Genomic DNA, 17,500 nt, shown 5'->3' on the forward strand with positions numbered 1-17,500 from the left:
CGAAGGCTACAAAACGACCAAAGCAGCAATACCACAAACGGAAAAATAAACTGGTAGAGCTTCGCCCGGAGATAACACTTGGGAACGTCGTCCAAACTATCCATGTTTTATAAGCATAGCATAGCCACCACAAACAGCACAGTATTTAGGCACCCTTTGAACTGGCAGCTCCACATACAATAAATGTGGTAAGCTCGGTTGGGAACATCACAGTCGTCCTCCCACGACAAGCTTGTACGAAGGTGGATCACCAAAAGAGATCGGTTTGTCACAAAAATAACGTTTTTCTATGGTTGCCAATTGACCGGGTGAAATGGTTGCGCGCGTGCGTGATGTTTTGACCACACCGAGTTGGTGTTATGGTGTGTCACCTTGCTTTTTTTGTTTTGTTTTGTTTTTTCTCTTTTAATAGGCCTGTTTTACGCAAGCGAAGTACGAGCAGCACATCTTCATTCTTTGAGGCAAAACGTATTTAAGAAACAAACTGAATTTTGTTCTTTTATCGTATTATCCCCGAACTGGCTTATAGGAATGTTTGTGGGTTCGAAGTTCCACATTATCACAAACGGGGCAAAATTACTGAACGCTGATTGGCTGAGGGCATTTTTTCTTAATCACGAGGGCACTTTTCGTAATCAAGAGGGCATGATTACTTGATCCTGATCGATTAACAGTTGCTTATCCAGAGCAAGCGAAGTTACAAGAGAATCCTCTTCCAGATTCTGACTGATTCAACTGCTTTTTGTCCACATATTGAGTGCTATTTCTGTTGACGGCAACGATTTATTGAATTGAACTTTAACTGAATGAAAGCATGTTACGTTGATTGTCGTTTGCCGTGACATTGGACGGGCTTCTCTCAATTGTTTTGCCCTTTATGTGTGAACATTTCATCGCAATGTGCCCTCGTGCAAGAAGTGATGTCACTAAAACTGGGAACGGGGAACAGGGAATCCGCACAAGAATTCGCGACTCGGACAATTTTGTGAAAGCGTGAGATTAATCCATAATTGCACTTGGACCCATGTGAGGACATATACTTAGCACATAGTTATGTAAGAAACTATCCCAGCCCATTGGAATTTTATAAAAGCTTAGGCATTGCCTGGAAATAAAGCATAGAGTTCTCTTTTATAATGTTATTATTAGACCAGTGATAGATTACGTAAGTGTTATCGGGTTAAACTGTAATAGACATTGTCTAGATCGTGTTTTAAAGGTACAAAAGAGAGTAGCAAGAATCATCCTTGGTGTTGATAGCTATGCGCCCTCTTTTCAGTTATTTAACAAACCTAAATGGATTCCTTTCTTTGAGAATGCTAAACTAGCCAAGTGTTGTATCATAAACAAGGGTTTGTTTGCAAGGTCGCGTGGCCAGTTATCTTACAAGCTTATTAATGCTTGCCAGTGAGACTCATTCACGGAAGACTAGATATGCTAAATTTAACATAGCCTGGGAGAACATTTACTGTGACGTACTCACAGGATACAAACGCAGACACAAGATGAAGCATTATTGTAAAAAGTAGGTGACTCTGAGCAAAACAATTACAATTGGTTATTTAGTATTGGGAAAAAATCATTTGAACACATTTTTCTTATAACGTTTCCACAATTAAAAGCCAATAAGTACTTACCCATGGTAAAGGAACGAAGAGGGGTGAGCTCAACTTGCTTCAATGCGATTGGCAAGAACGGTTCTGAAGATCAAAGAATCGCAGTTGGCAAATTACATCGTAATTGATTAATTTTACTTGAAATCACACCATGACGCCAGAGCTGAGCGAGATACGTGAGCACGGTCCAGCATTCATGCGTGTTTGTAAATAAAGCGGTAAATAGATACCTTCACATTCTGGTCAGAATTGACTAACGAGACAATATCCAATACTTACCTTGTAATTTGCTTTGCATAAGTTAGGTATCCAAACAGAATGAAAGCTTTGTGCTCTAGAAGCGGTGTTTGTGTTCACCAGCTAAAGATTTGTTTTGTATTATCCAGCAATATTAGGCCCTCGACGATAAAAATGCAAGGGACGATGGGATACGGTAATAAGTGCTTTGTAAGGTACGTTGTCACATGTGCAGTTGCCATTTTCCGCTTGGCTGAAGGGGGTTCACTGTGCGCATACTAATCAAGGTCACACGATATATTCACATAAATTTTTAAAAAAAGTTACTTAAAACGGACCAGACTTCCCAGTGACTGTTGCTGTTTCTTTGTTTTGTCTTGAGAGGAAAAATAGGAAATGGCATAAATATTGCAACAATTTACATAAACTGAGTCAACTTAAAACTGACCGTCATGTGAGCACATTTGACAGTTGTCTTTTCATATCGTAATATAATTTTCCATCTCCCCTTTAAAATCGAGGAACCCTAGCTTTTTGCATAAGAGTTATGGTTTTATTTTAAGGGTTTACCTTTATTATAATCTTAAAGTTGATTAAACTTAATTAAACTGAACAACTTGATCAGTATGTGCAGAAATTGAACGCTTAGACCTTTATCATTTTTAACCGGGCTGGTATTTTTGCGGAGCCCTGGTCTTGGTTTTTGTGGTCACCCCCATAATGCGCTTGCTTTTGGAATATAATCATTTAAAGGCAAAGTATATCGGTAACCCATTGCGTCACAGTTTTCAGCGCATTTTGTTGCGCCATAATTGTGGTTTCACATAGCTGTTTGGTGGAAGTGTAGTAGAGGCGTTCCTTCTCAATACAGGAAGCGTTAAAATCTGACCGGATGAAGGAACTGAAACGGTGTCACGGTATTGTTAAGGTTAGGTACTTCGAGTGGAAAATTTGTGTAGAAAACGTTTCTGCCTACCAGTATCGATTAGATCGAAAATAGTTAGGTTTCCCGCAAATTTCACACCAGAAATTTCACTAAACTTTTCTTGACAGCAATGATATTGTCAGTACATTTCCTACAGCTAAAAAGTAAACTGCAGAAATACCCTCTGTAATCGATTTTTACCTTAGCTCGCTTGTTTTTCGTCATTTCTTTTTATCGATCACCATAAAGTTTTTTTTTTTCTGGTGTCATTTTCAGAGAAGAATTTCTCCAAAACAAACCCGTTATCCGCTAATTTTTGAATTTTTTTTTGAAATTGCACGCAACTCTGGGTTTGTTTTTGCGTTGTCATGGCAAATGATCCTCTTTCGGATTTTACGTTTTTTTGACATTGAAGAATCCATTGATCTGGTACGATGGCCCAGGAAGGTCACAATCCAGTTTTAATTTTTCACAGTGAAGTTTTAATTTTTCAAACGGAGTAGTTAGTAATAACTTTCAGTATCTTGTAGCATTTTTAACATTTCAGTTTTACTATTTCTATATTCCCTTTTATTATGTCTCTGCTGCCTTTAAAATGGTACAACACAGGCAAAAACACATACATAGTATACAGTTCGGTTATAAACACGAAGAAATGCTAAGGACGCACATTTGTGTTACCCCAATAAAGAATTGATTGATTGATTGATCGATTATACAAAAATTTAAAACTATATATTCTTTAAAATATACTAATTTTAATACAAATACAAAATTTAAATATCACATACCAACGTAGTAAAGAGATTTAGGCGAGCGGCAGCGCAAAGAGCTAAGCTCTTGAGAAGGGTATGGCGAGCCGTTAAAAATCTCACGAGCGAATGTGGGAAGAGCTCTTTCTGAAGAAAAGAGCGATGGAGCGAGTTTGTATTAGGGATTGTATTATAATACAAAATTTATATCACGCTGAAAATTTAGACAAAGAATTGCAACACAAAATTTTTTCTATATATTTTTCAAAAAATTCAAACAGAGAAACAAATAATAAATCCAATATGTTTAAATATTCGCATAATTAAATAAAAAATCAAAAGCGTGACATTATTGAAAGAAAACTAAATAAAGGGCTTTTCCCGTGATTTTTAACCAATCAAAAGTTACAAATTTGTATAATTTTTCAGTGAAACTTTACACATTTGTGTCATTTTTTGTGTAATAGGCATGAAGTGTGTTTAAATGTTCACATAATCACCATAGCGTGTCATTCTCGAAATAACAGGAAGTCATATGACAGTCGTATGATTTTTTAACCAATCACAACTTTAATTTTTTTTTTTACCAAACTTGTCGCTCAAATTAATTTTATTTTCAAATTGGTTTCTGTGTTGGAAGTGACTTTGGAAGATACTAATGGATTAACAACTGAATCACAAGACTAGTTAAGACAGAACCGCCTGAACATTTTAGATTTTATAATGCCCATAAGCATAACTTGTTATTCCATTTTCGTGGCTATAGCGCTTGTCATCATAGCATGACAATGACACTTTGTTCAACTCATAGCTTGCAAGTTGATGATTTTTGCTTCTGATCGTTTTCATGGTATGATACATTTGTCTGTTATTAAATAGCATTGTTTATAGTCTGTATGCTTGATATTTCTTTTGATTACAATCTTTTTTTATTCCTTTTGCTGTTTTACAGCTACTATCATTGTCTTTTATATATGAATACATTTTAGGTCGTAAGCCGATGAATTCGGTGATTGGAATTCCAAAAGTTTCATCTTTCAATTTGCCAATTACTTTCATATTAGTTTTATCATAGAATGGACTATTTTCAGGATAATCACTGTTATCAAATTTATTTCTATCATCCCAAAAGTCTTGATACACGTCATTTGTTTCAATTTCATAAGTAAGACTATCAGTGTCTGTGAATAATAATTTTGCTTTATCATTGTACTTTTGTTTGATATAATTATAATGAAAATCATACATTCGCGTTTTGATTAGATCTAAAATACACATTCCAACATAAGCTGGTCTATTTAGGGTTAGTGTTTCTTTAATCTTATGGACAGCCACTAGATTTTCATTGAAGATTATGCTACTAACATAAGTCGGTTTTGATGTTAATTTCAACATTTTTTCGAGTCTAACATCTACACGCTTACGTAAATTTTCCATTGTTTTACCAAATACGGAATTATTCATAAGTTTGAAGAAATCTTTTTCAAAAGCATTTTTGGCATTAGTTCTTTTCTGTGTATTAAAATCGATATACTGTTTTAGCCAAGGTGATTGCTGAAACTCAAGAGCACGATGAACTTTGGTTATTTTGAGGCCTAAACTCAAGATATAATTGTAGGTTTCTGTAGTGTAAAACGTATTTTTCTTTATTGCCTAATGTAGGTACAAGCTTGTGAACAAGACTAGTTGATACTTTGATTTTATCTGCTATTTCTTGGCAATTTGGTGATAACATGTCTCTTGTTACTTTTAATTTTTTCAGCTGCTAATGCATGATTATTATGCAAATTATGCAATACTCTCGGATAATCAAGATCAACTTCCAATATCAATCCTTTAGTGCTGTCGTCTTTATACTTAGCTAAATCTAAATTAGTAATTTGTTTTTCTGTCATTCATTTGAAGCCACCTGTAGGTAAATGATGACTCATACTATGCCCGTATAAATTATTGCAATCTAAATACATAATACACTTTGGAGGTGTTTTTTCACCGTATGTTTTCATGTATTTGTTGTTTGCTTTTCCATATCTGTTTGCAATATAACTGATTCCTCCTCTCATTTCTTTTTCGATGAACTGGAACATATCAATGTTAGTCATTAGCTCCAATTTAATATCAGTCATCTTTAACATAGCGTTCCAAGATAAACCAGGAGATGTTAAATGATGACATGGATCCAATTTGCAATACTTCAAGCATTTTTTTCTAAAGTTTTCAAATACATCAGCTAATAAAAGGATGTCAGATTTGAATTACAAGTCATGATATTCGCCAATAGATTTTAAGTTAAAAGTGTTCCATACATTTTTTGCATGCTTGTATTGATCATCTGATATATTTTCATCATTTAAAATGCTGTAGAAGTCTTTTTGTTTTGGTAGTTCTGTTTCATTGAATTTATCGAAGCTATCCATATAATCATAAGGATGTAATGAATGTGACACTAAAAAGGGTCCAAACGGTTGCTGAAGTAGTTTAAACCGCTTTAATCCAGTGGTCGAGAACACACATTTACTGAGCACCGAGATCGACCAATTCTACCAAGACATGTGTTGTTCTTTCAACCGATTCCTACGCTATATATCAAGCACGAAATGCAATTACAAGGATAAACACCTTTTTGTTTCATAAGCTGAAACACTTCATTTTGGAATGCTTCTTTTGTGTATTTAAATGCTTTATCAGGTAGATTACTCACTAATTTATCCTAACTTAAACTCATAAATTGAAAGCTGTCAATAAATGTTAAATGATTGCCAAGCATGAAAGCCATGTATTTTTCCATTTTATTTGGTATTGCATTAATATTAATTTGACATTCTTCTCCTTTCTTATTTTTGTATGTGTTTTTTAGCTATTTCAACAATATTTTGTATTATAAAATTACTATCATAACCTCTCAGATTATGAAATATAATTGGTATTTTATCAGTCAGTCGGTAATTAAGATTACAGTCTTGATGAGAAGATCCTCTAAATTTACCTGTAATATGACAATGGTCTCTTACTATAATATCTTTCTTCATATATTTTTTGTTACAAACATGGCATTCATCAGCTTTACTAAAATTTTCAATATCTTCTTTTGTCATTACTAATTTTTTGTTGAATTTGGTTTTCATGATATTTTTACAGTATTTGACTTCTTCAAGCATTTTTTTCCATGAATTTGTATATAGCATTTTCACCTCTATAAATCTGAACTGGTCTGCTGTATTTATCATCATAACAACAAGCAATTTTATAATCATATCCACAGGCAGTAATTTTTGGATAAGCTTCAGTGTATGATTTATCATTGTTAGGCTTACAACCTTGAACTTTTTCTGTTATTGCTTCAAAATCTGCATATATTACAAATGGAACAGGAAGTTGTTCATGAAAATTAGTGAATTTTACTTTTGAACCTTTTTCAGGCATTTTAATAGCTTGTTCACCATTTATTTGAATGCATACTTCTTTGTGATTAGTTAAAACATGTTCAGAGCTGAGGCATTGCAAGCAATACATGCAAAAGTGTTTTCTTTCTTTGTGTTTTGTTTGATTATACAAAAATTTATTGAAGTCTTTTATACGTACATAGTGTGTTTTGGTTTCTTCAGTAATCAATAATAAATTCATACAATTTTCATACTGTTATATAGATAGGATATGGTTGTTTTTCTTCATAACCAAATAAATTGATGTTAATACTGTTTTGTTTTTCAATTTTCTTTATTTGTTTAATAGTTACTGGAAATTCAGTTCCTTCATAATTAAGATTTTGGATAAATGCTCGGTCAGATTTTTTTATTCTTTGAGGATCTTTGTTTTGTGGATTTAAATGTCTTATGTGACACCAAGGAAAGAATTTATTATCGTTGTTTTGTAAGTTAATCAATCCTTTAGCACTATGTTGAAGTTCTTTTGGTAGTTTGATGTAAGAATTACCTTTCATTGGTTGATATTTGACAATATTAAGGTAATGTCTCTCAATTGATTTAATTGTACATCTAGATCCTTCTGATATCCATTGAGCTATTTTATTTAATATTTGTTGTTTTAATCATTTTAAAGCTAGTTCAATTTGAGTTTTATTAATTATTGTTTGTGGTGTACATTTAAAATAAGCTGTTTTGACTATATATTTATTTCCAAATAAATCTGTTTCAAAATCAGCTTCTTTTTTTTTCATCATCGAGAGCTTTTTCTCTAGGTTTTTTTAAATGTGACTTGTGACGTTTCAATAAATTTTAGTCCTTTCATTTTGTTTAAAATTTTTTGTGTAGCCTTTGAAAGCTTTGTTTGTTTCTTGAATATTAATAATTTGATCTAAATTTAATAATTTATTTTCAAAAACTGTTTCTAGTTTTGGTTCCAATTTTTTAACTTTTTTTGGTTTTCTAAAACCGTATTTTGGTTCTTGTGGTCTTTTTATGGATTTTTTGACAATGTCTTCATATTTTTGTACCATTTTTTTAACATTAATTTTAGTTCTTGGAGTTGGAATTGGTTTATCTTGAAATTGAATTGGTGGTTGAATAATCTTTTCAATCATTGGTTTATCTTGAACTTCTAATGGTGGTTTAATAAAGAAAGGAGACTAATGTCACGCACGCGCATTGTCAATGGCAAATTCAATTTTATTTGCATTGTGATTGGTTGAAAACCTTTGCTAGTTGTAGTTTCTATTGCATTCACTTTCAATGCTATTCATGCGCTTGTGGTACAAATACTGAAAGAAGATGGACAAAAGATAGAAAGACCTCGGCAATTCCTTCTACATGGGAAAGTCCTTTATTTCGGATGAAACGAAACATGCTTAGATCGGCTGTTTTAGAATGCTGCGGTGTGCTCAGGCTTGTCAAAGAATTGCGCTTGTTGGAAAAATTTTGCCTTATTTGCAACGGGTATGGTCATGATTGAATGTGCAAATCACAATAATGGATGTTGTCGAGTATTAAAGTAACTGGAACCGGCATTAAGATTTTTTCGTTGTGTTTTTTTCACGAGGATACCCGCGCTTGAAGTGAATGAAAAACAATTTGCCAGTTTGACGGGATGTGCTTGTGGTGCGTCACTGGTAAATGAGCTGGTAATCCGTTCAAAGGATCTCACAGCTTAAAATTTATCCATGAATGGAGTCAAGGTAAGTAACAGAAAAGCATGACAGAAGAATTTCGTTTGTTCTCTCTTTGAAGCGAATACATTCTATCCGGACGAAAGAGTCACTTTGCAAAATGTCAATCGGTTTATAGCTTTTTCTGTTTAAACTGAACTCTTTCGTTAACAGTACAGGACTTTTGTCTCTGACGTTGGTCCACGAAAAGCCGTCAACAGGTGAAAGTTTGTGAGCCAAAGATAAGGTTTGACTAGACATATTTCCGATAAAAGTGGCACAGCGAATACTGAACCCCGAAGTTTTCGACTCCTTCGTGTATCAAAGTGCTTTTCCTTGTTAAAGAAGGCATGGAAAGTCTCAGTATTGTTAATATATGATTTTCACACCTTCTGAACATTTCTTCGTCTTCTCTCCTCTTGAAATGTGAACTAAAACCGTGTATGTTTGACGGGCAACTGAAATTTTCTTTCCCCAACTCAGACAATGGTGTCAGTGTTCACGTTACTTTCGGTCAAATCTCTGCAAATATGTCTTGATCCAGCGATTGCCATTAGTATGGAAAGCACATATTTGTGACGAATCGAACTGCTTTGAAAGTTCTCCTTGAAAAGTGGCAGGGCGCACGAAAATGCTCTATGAAAGTAAACTAATTTCCAACGAAACTTGGCACTTTGAGATGCGATGATTCAACTCTGGGCCAAATTATCAAGACGCAATAAATATCAGCTATTGCCAGCTATTAAAAATTGTACTGAATTACATAAAAAAAGTTCTGTTAGTGTAATAATATTTACAAATAAAAATGCCTGCTTACCACAACTCTGCACTGCACTTTTCGATTTGATAAATTTCTTAATTAAATTTGAGGGAAACCGCAATAATTGTGACTTTAAAGATATTTACAAACTGTATATTAAAATTTACATGATAAGTAATAATTGTACATTATATTGATTTTATACATAATGATTTATATGATGAGTAATTATACATTAAATTTGTAAATAACGTATATTTTAAAATTTTCATTTCCTTTTGTGGGTGCCTTAAATGGGCCTGTGTGTCCCCATTCGCACCTTTCCCCCTTGGGAATCCCATTCATATTTTATCCATATATTTATCCAGCTACTACCATTTATTTCTTTAGTGTGTATTGCCTAATAAGTCACAAAGAAAGACGTTATTAATAAACAAACAAATGTAACAATTCTTTAAAACTTGTACAGTGAATTCTTTTACCTTTGTCTGCACATTCAAGTGTTATGGGACATGTGACTGTGTCCAAGGAATGGCAGCAAAAGTAAACAAAAAACAGGTCAATTCAATTTTTTGACACACAAAACAGCCATAATATTCAGGTATACCTTCTCTTCAATTTCTTCTGCACGTTTTTTGCAGTTACGATAAGTTGCCATACACCAAGAATGACGTAAAAAATAAATTTAATGAACACACAATGGTGTGTGATGTTCCATCATCCTAAATCAATGTATATGATTACTTAACAATGTTGGAATCAACATTAAATTTTATTGGGACACAGTTATTAAATACTGGCTCAGTTACTGATACGGTAATACCAGTATTATTAATGTGTTATCCCTTTCACCCCTAACAGGCCAAACTTAGTATTTTACTCATCAATAAGGAACCCCCAGGAGTCAATGGGTCAATTAACAGACTAACAACATTTAAGATCAATGGCTGCACATTTCGTACATTTTCATCCTGAGTTAGATAACTTTACATTATTCTCTGCAGTGAGATAGTAACTTACCACAAAGTGAGCAATGAATATATTAAAATGAACATGAAATGCTCACATCAAAATTAATAAGTAGTTAATATTGTGTCAGAGTTCTATCACAAAGTCTGTTTTGCCTTGAATTGCCCTTTTAAATTTAAACATTGCACAGAAGACAAGACCTGGTTTATGAATTTCCAGACATCCCACATTTTAATTGTGCATTTAATGTGGGTGTAATTTACATCTACAAATGGTCAAGTGATATTTTTGCCTCCCCAAATAGAACTCATTCACAAAATTTCATTCCAGTACAACCTACAAGTCTGATGGCAGTGACCACATCATCCTTCACTACTGTATAGATTTCCTAAGAACAACAACATCACTTTTGAAGAATTCGCTGGTAGCATAAATGATGAAACAATGAATAATTAACATGGCTAGACTTGATGGAATTACCATAGATCAAGGACAGAATTATCCAATGAAGTAATAAACTGGAACTTCATTGTTGACTCATTTTAGCATACATTATCAAGCATGCCTTCACGATCACTTGATGTAACTAAGAATAATGTTTTGGTTCCGTTAAATGAAAGTTCTTGAAATTTTCAAGGTAGTGTATCTTGAGAGTGTTTGCACATGAGATAAATGCAGTGAACCTGGTTGGCCTCAGACACATATACACAACACAGAGGTGGCGCGGATGGTGTTAAATTTCTGTCGACGTATCTGTTGAGATAAGATGTTCTTTAAAAGGACTGACGACATCTCATAACTCTAAACGATCACTGAAAGTAAATGAATGAAATGACATACTTCCTTCCAGCGCTGGCATTCAAGTTGGATAAATGGAAGCCTGCGAGCTCGAGGGATATATTTCGCAACCACGTTATATAGTACTCCCTTCTCAACAAAGGAATCTGGCCTTTGCTCGTGTCTTTTCGCACTTTGAGCATTTGTTTCGATACAATCACTTACATGGAGAAATAAAGCTAAAAAGTATAAAAGCCGACTCGAAGCAACTTCAGAGGCGTTGCTTCCCCGAGCAAATCAGAAGGACTGCTTACAAAAAGAGTAAGGAAAGAAAAATTCCCTCCGACTAAAATGCCCCTTACAGAATCTTTCCCTGTCACTTAAAGTTTGAATGACCACCTTCAACTGGCTCAAGCTACATAAAACGATCGAAGAAGCACAGGTTGGAATCGCCGCTTCGAAAGCCATTTTTGTTTACATCAGAGCGCACGGTTGGAAAACTGGATACTACAATTTTCAACAGCCAATCAGAAAAAAGTCTCCTTTGTTGATTGAATAATATTTTTCGTTTTAGGAGCAGCTATTGTTTTTTTTAGTTGCAAAATTATGTTTATCAACTCTTGTTTTCTGAGAGTTTGTAATTGTTCAGTTTTTTAATGAAGTCCTTTCCCTTTAAACAAATTTGTTTTTTTGTTTGTTCTATGAATTCATTCACATAATCAATGTTGCTTTTTAATTTTATCCAATTCAAATAACATATTTTGTATAAACTTAACCCCCTCAGGCGGCTAATATATCGGCTGATTATGGCGCAGCTTCAAGGGCAAATGTGAAAATTTGAGGACAATATCTCAGCCCCAGAAAAAACATTTGCCGACGTACTAGTAATCCAGGAAGTGTTTCTCTAAAAACTATTACCCTGCCAATAATTTACAAAGCGAGAGAAAACTTTGATGTGATGTGATCTGACGCAAATTCTTGCGATCGATGTAAGCAATTACATTTGATTGGTTTAATTAGCTTTATTTCTACTGTGATTGGACGAAAGTTTCAACGACAAGTCTTGGTTCATTTTACAGTTAGCCGCAAACACAGTGTGTGCATTAATTCTATATTTTATTAAATGACTCAGTTTGCATAAGACTAAATCCGAAAGTCTGCTTGTAACTCCCCCCCCCCCTCCCCCGTTCTTTCAAAGAGGTCGACAATACATCTCAGTTGCTGACTATATGTACTCTCTGGGACAGGATTTGCGACCAGCTTTTCAGTGGCAGTATCACTTGACTGTGCAAAATGAGATTGTTTTTTTCTTTATATGTAAAATAATGAAGGTAAAAAGTTGAAACTCTTCTTCTGCCAGTTATACAATGGCTTTTTCCCTTTTCGACGGAAATGATCGCTAGACAAACATCAAAGCATACGGGGGTTATTGCTCGATGAATGTCCCACCGTGTGACGTAAAGTAGCCAATGAGATCTTGCGAAAGTTAACGGATGGGTTATAAACACATTTATACCTTAAATAGTTGTTTCATATTGAGCTTATGAGCTTACTGGATCATGAAGTTTCCATAGCGTGTTGTTCCTATCACGTTGCAGCATTGCAAAATGGCTTGCCAGGTTCTCTTCAATATGCCCTCCTACCTCCCCTCTTATTACCAACTGTCCACATCCCTTAACTGGGCAGACTGTGGCAACCAATGAGCACTTCAGTGTATGTGAAGGTATCAGATATCTATGGAAACGTTTATAAAGGAAATAGGGGAAGGTTTTATAGTCGGAGTAATGGATAAAAAGCGTAAACGGTAGTAACATCTAAACGAACAGTTTTTTTTTAAAACTAGCTATCTCTTTACAGCAGCAAAATAACCAAGAAACCATAGGTTTCATGGCTGGCACTTTAAATAACGACTTATCACTTACTAATAAAATACATAACCCATTGCACCCGTGGTATCTTTGAATAAGCGCGGTTCCACGATAAAGAAGGAATAAACAAGGTATTCGCAATCTACTCCAAATAAGAGATTTCCTAATAATAATGATGATAACATTCAATAAAGATGAGAAACTCGTAATTTACTGAACTTCTCTTTTCTCTCCGTGTGCGATTGAACATTTTTTCATCTGAAAAAGGGAAACTTTCATAAGATCTCATTAATCTCATACGTAACTCAGTCACGACATTTCCGGTATGCAATCTGTTTTAGAGTTAACAGGGGAAAAGTTATGCACTCAATGAAAATTTGGGGGTGGGGTGGGGAACTCAAACACAAGTTGTGCAGCAACAATGAATGTTACAGCAACGAAATGAGCAAGAGACAAAATAAGTGAAATTTAATTCGTGGACGAAATGAAAAACAAACCATGACGTGTGGATGACGTTATGTACAGTGCGTCAAGTAAACAACCGTACTAAATAAAATGTGGCTTTTTATTTTCGATCACTTTTGCACTTTCCAGAGAAATCTCGAGAAAGGTTACCATTTATGGCTATATATGTAGGCATCGCGCACACAGCGTGAAAGCCCGAACGTCATTGATTGTCTCTCGCTTGTGCATAGCTTGCCACATGGGCCCTTTTCTTCAAAGCCTTTAGAATTTATATTTAAACATACCTCTCCACCATCTCTTTGCACTTTAAAGGACAGCTCACTTTGGTGAACTCACACATATTTTCCTTGTGCCAATTCTGTTCACGGCACGTGACAATTTGCCCGCATTCGCAAGTTATACGACGCATTGGACATACCTCCGAGTGGGCTAATTCGTCACCCCGTTTGATTTGTTGTGCGCAAAGACTGTGTTGGTTTTTATGCAGAGGGGCGAACCGGAGTACTTCGGAGAAAAACCTCACGGAACAAGGAGAGAACCAACAATAAACTCAGCCCACGTATAACGCCGGATCCGAGAATGAAACCCGGGCCACAATGCTGGAAGGCAAGTGCTCTCACCACTGCGCCACCCCTGCTTCCTTAGTTAGAAACGAATCCCCCTTATTTTTAGGCTGTTGTATTTCCATTGGGTAATTTCTATTTCTTCTTTTAACTTGTCTGCATTCAAAATGTATTTTTAAAACAAGTTAGTGCTTTTTAAGTGGCATAATTTTATGGACCACTTTTATAAATGGCGAACATTCTTTTGTCTTTATGGTAGCTAGACCTAGGGCCCTCATTTTGAAACAAAAGTTCTTTTGCAATTTGCTCGTCGTAGCGAGGCTAGTTAAACTTGTTAGTATTCAAAAACAAAAGAATATTTTATTTGACCGCCATTATGAAAAGGGTCAATTAGAATTGAAGTTGAATAAAGCAACATAACAAACAGAGAGACAAATAGAATCCGGTATGCTTGTCATTACCTTCATTAAAGCACAGTTTTTAGAGAGAATTTGTTTGTACTTAAAAAAAAAAGTTGAAGTTCGTTTTGGGTTAGAAAGTGCTGGAGGATTAATATGGATAGATGTGTTTTTTCAAAGTGTTATGCTACATATAACGTAGTTGCACAATGTCTTGCACCATCGCTTCCATTTGCAATACGATTTTTTGGTGTTGGAGTCTTAGAACCCTCTTTCCAGTCCGTATTGTTACCACATTTGACTTTTAACTGTACAAATTAGATGACGATAGAAAAATGCAGTCTTCGGACGGCTATGATGAACTGCTTACTTTATATTCCTAAGTATACTTGTCTTTTGCGAATTTTCTTTCCGGCGAGATTCTCTGTGTTTCTACAAACGAACTTGATTTCGCATTATTGTTCAATTTTAAAGTGCCCCTGTGATCAAAAAAACACTTCCTTTTTTCCTTCAGATTTTGAAAGTGTGTTTGCTTAACACCTGACTGGCAAGATTTTGAGCTTTCATATTTATCCAAAGGCCGTTTACTTTGAGTGTAAGTTTTGGTTTTCACGGTCCGCCATTACTCACGTTCAAAACTGACCGATTGGACCTCAGACGGTTGGATCCAGGGAAAAGTGACGTCAGAGGCTCACTAGCTTAAAATTTCAGCGTGTGAACGCAGCTTATTATATATGCAAAGCGTGAGTTTAAAAGTCTGAAAGCCAAAAACCCCCGTGCTGCATATTAATTCTGCGGTGTACACACGTATTGCATTCTTAAACTAGTGAGCCTTTGACGTCATTTTCTCCTCGATCCAGCTCTCTCAAGAACATAATGTTAGTAATGGCGGACCATCAAATAGGAAAATTGCATTTAAAATAAAGAGGTGTCTTTTTGAAATCAAGGCTTAAAACGTGGGTCATTTAGTAATTTGTCAACATGGTTTTGAAATCCAAAGAAAAATATGAATTGATTTTTTGGTCACAGGGGCACTTTAAAAGTTCAAACTACTGAAATAAGTACCCTCATTTATTGTATATTTTCCACTTCCATTAAATGGGCCTATGAATTTCCTTCAATTGAAAGCGTCGGCACAGACATCACGGCAGCTGTCCGGCCAAGTAGCATCGGAAGCCGTGTTTGGTAAACGTCATACTCTTGGCGCATTATACTCTTTTACCACAGCACGACATTTTAGCTGTCGTCTCTTCAAAACTCTGTCGACACAATAGTGCCGATAAGTCTCTTGTTTTGGTACCCATTTTTGCAAGAACGGGTGTTATGGAGAGTTGACGAAACATTTGGTTAGTCGAAATACAGTAGGTTTATTGCCATACCCTACAGATTTGGGCCTTTACCTACGGGGTAATCAATTGGTGTCATTTATACTGATAATTGACACATGGTTACAGTTCCACAACTTCAAGCAATTGGCTCCACCTTCTACGGTCTCCTTTAACTAAGACTACTATCTACCTACTACCTCAAAATTGGAAAATGTGGTTAATACGTTGATAACATATAGACTCGATCACGTAATTACTGACCATCCGCTCTCGGCAGCAGGTTTCTAAAATCAGCCTTACCTTCCTTAAAGTTGGTAAATCCGAAATTCACGCCAAGGACAGCGTGTCCATAGTTTGATCTCAATTTAATTCATCGCATCAAATTTCTCCATTATTCCAACGTTTTCAACGGCCCCTTTAACAACAATTCGTTTATTATTATTATTAAGATTATTATCATTATTATTATTATTATTATTATTATTATTATTATTATTATTATTATTATTATTATTATTATTGTGGGCAGTAAATAGGTATGGATGCATTAGGCCACTTTTGATACATTTATTTGGTTCAATTCTCGTAGGGGACTTTGCGCAGATCGAAGCTGATAATTAATCCCACTAAAAAGCTCAACCCTTAAGGTCTCTAAAAAGCTCGACTTTTAAGGTCTCTAAAAAGCTCGACTTTTGAGATCTTTAAAAAGCTCGACTTTTAGGGGTCTCTAAAAAGCTCGACTTTTAAGGTCTCTAAAAAGCTCGACTTTTAAGATCTTTAAAAAGCTCGACTTTTAGGGGTCTCTAAAAAGCTCGACTTTTAAGGTCTCTAAAAAGCTCGACTTTTAAGATCTTTAAAAAGCTCGACTTTTAGGGGTTCTAAAAAGCTCGACTTTTAAGATCTTTAAAAAGCTCAAGTTTTAGGGGTCTCTAAAAAGCTCGACTTTTAAGGTCTCTAAAAAGCGCGACTTTTAAGGTCTCTAAAAAGCTCGACTATTAAGGTCTCTAAAAAGCTCAACTTTTAAAGTCTGTAAATACCTCGACTTGTAAGGTCTCTAAAAAGCTCGACTTTTAAGGTATCTAAAAAGCACGACTTTTAAGGTTTCTAAAAAGCACCACTTTTAAGGTCTGTAAAAACCTTGACTTTCAAGGGCTCTAAAAAGCTCGACTTTTAAGGTCTCTAAAACGCTTGACTTTTAAGGTCTCTAAAAAGCACTTGGAGACCATCGACTACTGAGATTTTTGCTGGATACCATTGGTTTCTTCGAGAAATCTCAAGATTTGGGATTTGTGTTCGCTCCTCTCAGACCTGTGGAATTTCTACTGTTCTTACAACCAACTAGAGATTAGATTTTTCTAGTAATGACCTATTATTCTTTTGTTACCTACGGAACAATATAATCACTGGTTTGGTACACTTCATTTGCTCTGGCCTTTTGTCTACTCGCCATCTCGAATGCCGATCACACAAGACCAAGATCAAGTGGGCCAAACGGCCGTGTGTGTATTATTCAAACTCGTCAGCCACATTCCATTGTTTGTTAGAAGGCGATCTAGTGTTCAAATTAAATCCCGGATCTTTGAACAATGGGTATGAGCAAAGTTCAGCGCGCCGCTTTTCAAGGAATTCGTCTAATCTTATCACAGTCCATCGTCAGCCTTATAATGGAATTCCAACGCTCCATTATCGTTGTGCTTGATCAATTCACCGTCAGCCAGCTCACTCAAGTTTTGTCTCCTGA

At 35.3% G+C, this 17,500-nt stretch overlaps 1 protein-coding gene across 2 annotated transcripts in view; it reads right to left on the minus strand.

The window, feature by feature from the left end:
- Window positions 1–2,067, minus strand: part of LOC137978035 (uncharacterized) — a 72,972-nt gene extending 70,905 nt beyond the window's left edge. The window contains exons 1-2 of one of the 2 annotated variants that reach the window (XM_068825404.1): window positions 1,896–2,067; window positions 1,638–1,700 (exon numbers count right to left, since the gene is read on the minus strand). In XM_068825404.1, coding sequence (XP_068681505.1) covers window positions 1,638–1,700; window positions 1,896–1,914 — 82 coding nt within the window. In that variant the 5' untranslated portion in view covers window positions 1,915–2,067. The remainder of the gene's footprint in view (window positions 1–1,637; window positions 1,701–1,895) is intronic. The other variant, XM_068826159.1, reaches the window with a different exon arrangement.
- Window positions 2,068–17,500: the final 15,433 nt, after the last annotated feature.

Source organism: Montipora foliosa, chromosome 1, assembly GCF_036669935.1.
Source record: "Montipora foliosa isolate CH-2021 chromosome 1, ASM3666993v2, whole genome shotgun sequence".
NCBI classification, from domain to species: domain Eukaryota; kingdom Metazoa; phylum Cnidaria; class Anthozoa; order Scleractinia; family Acroporidae; genus Montipora; species Montipora foliosa.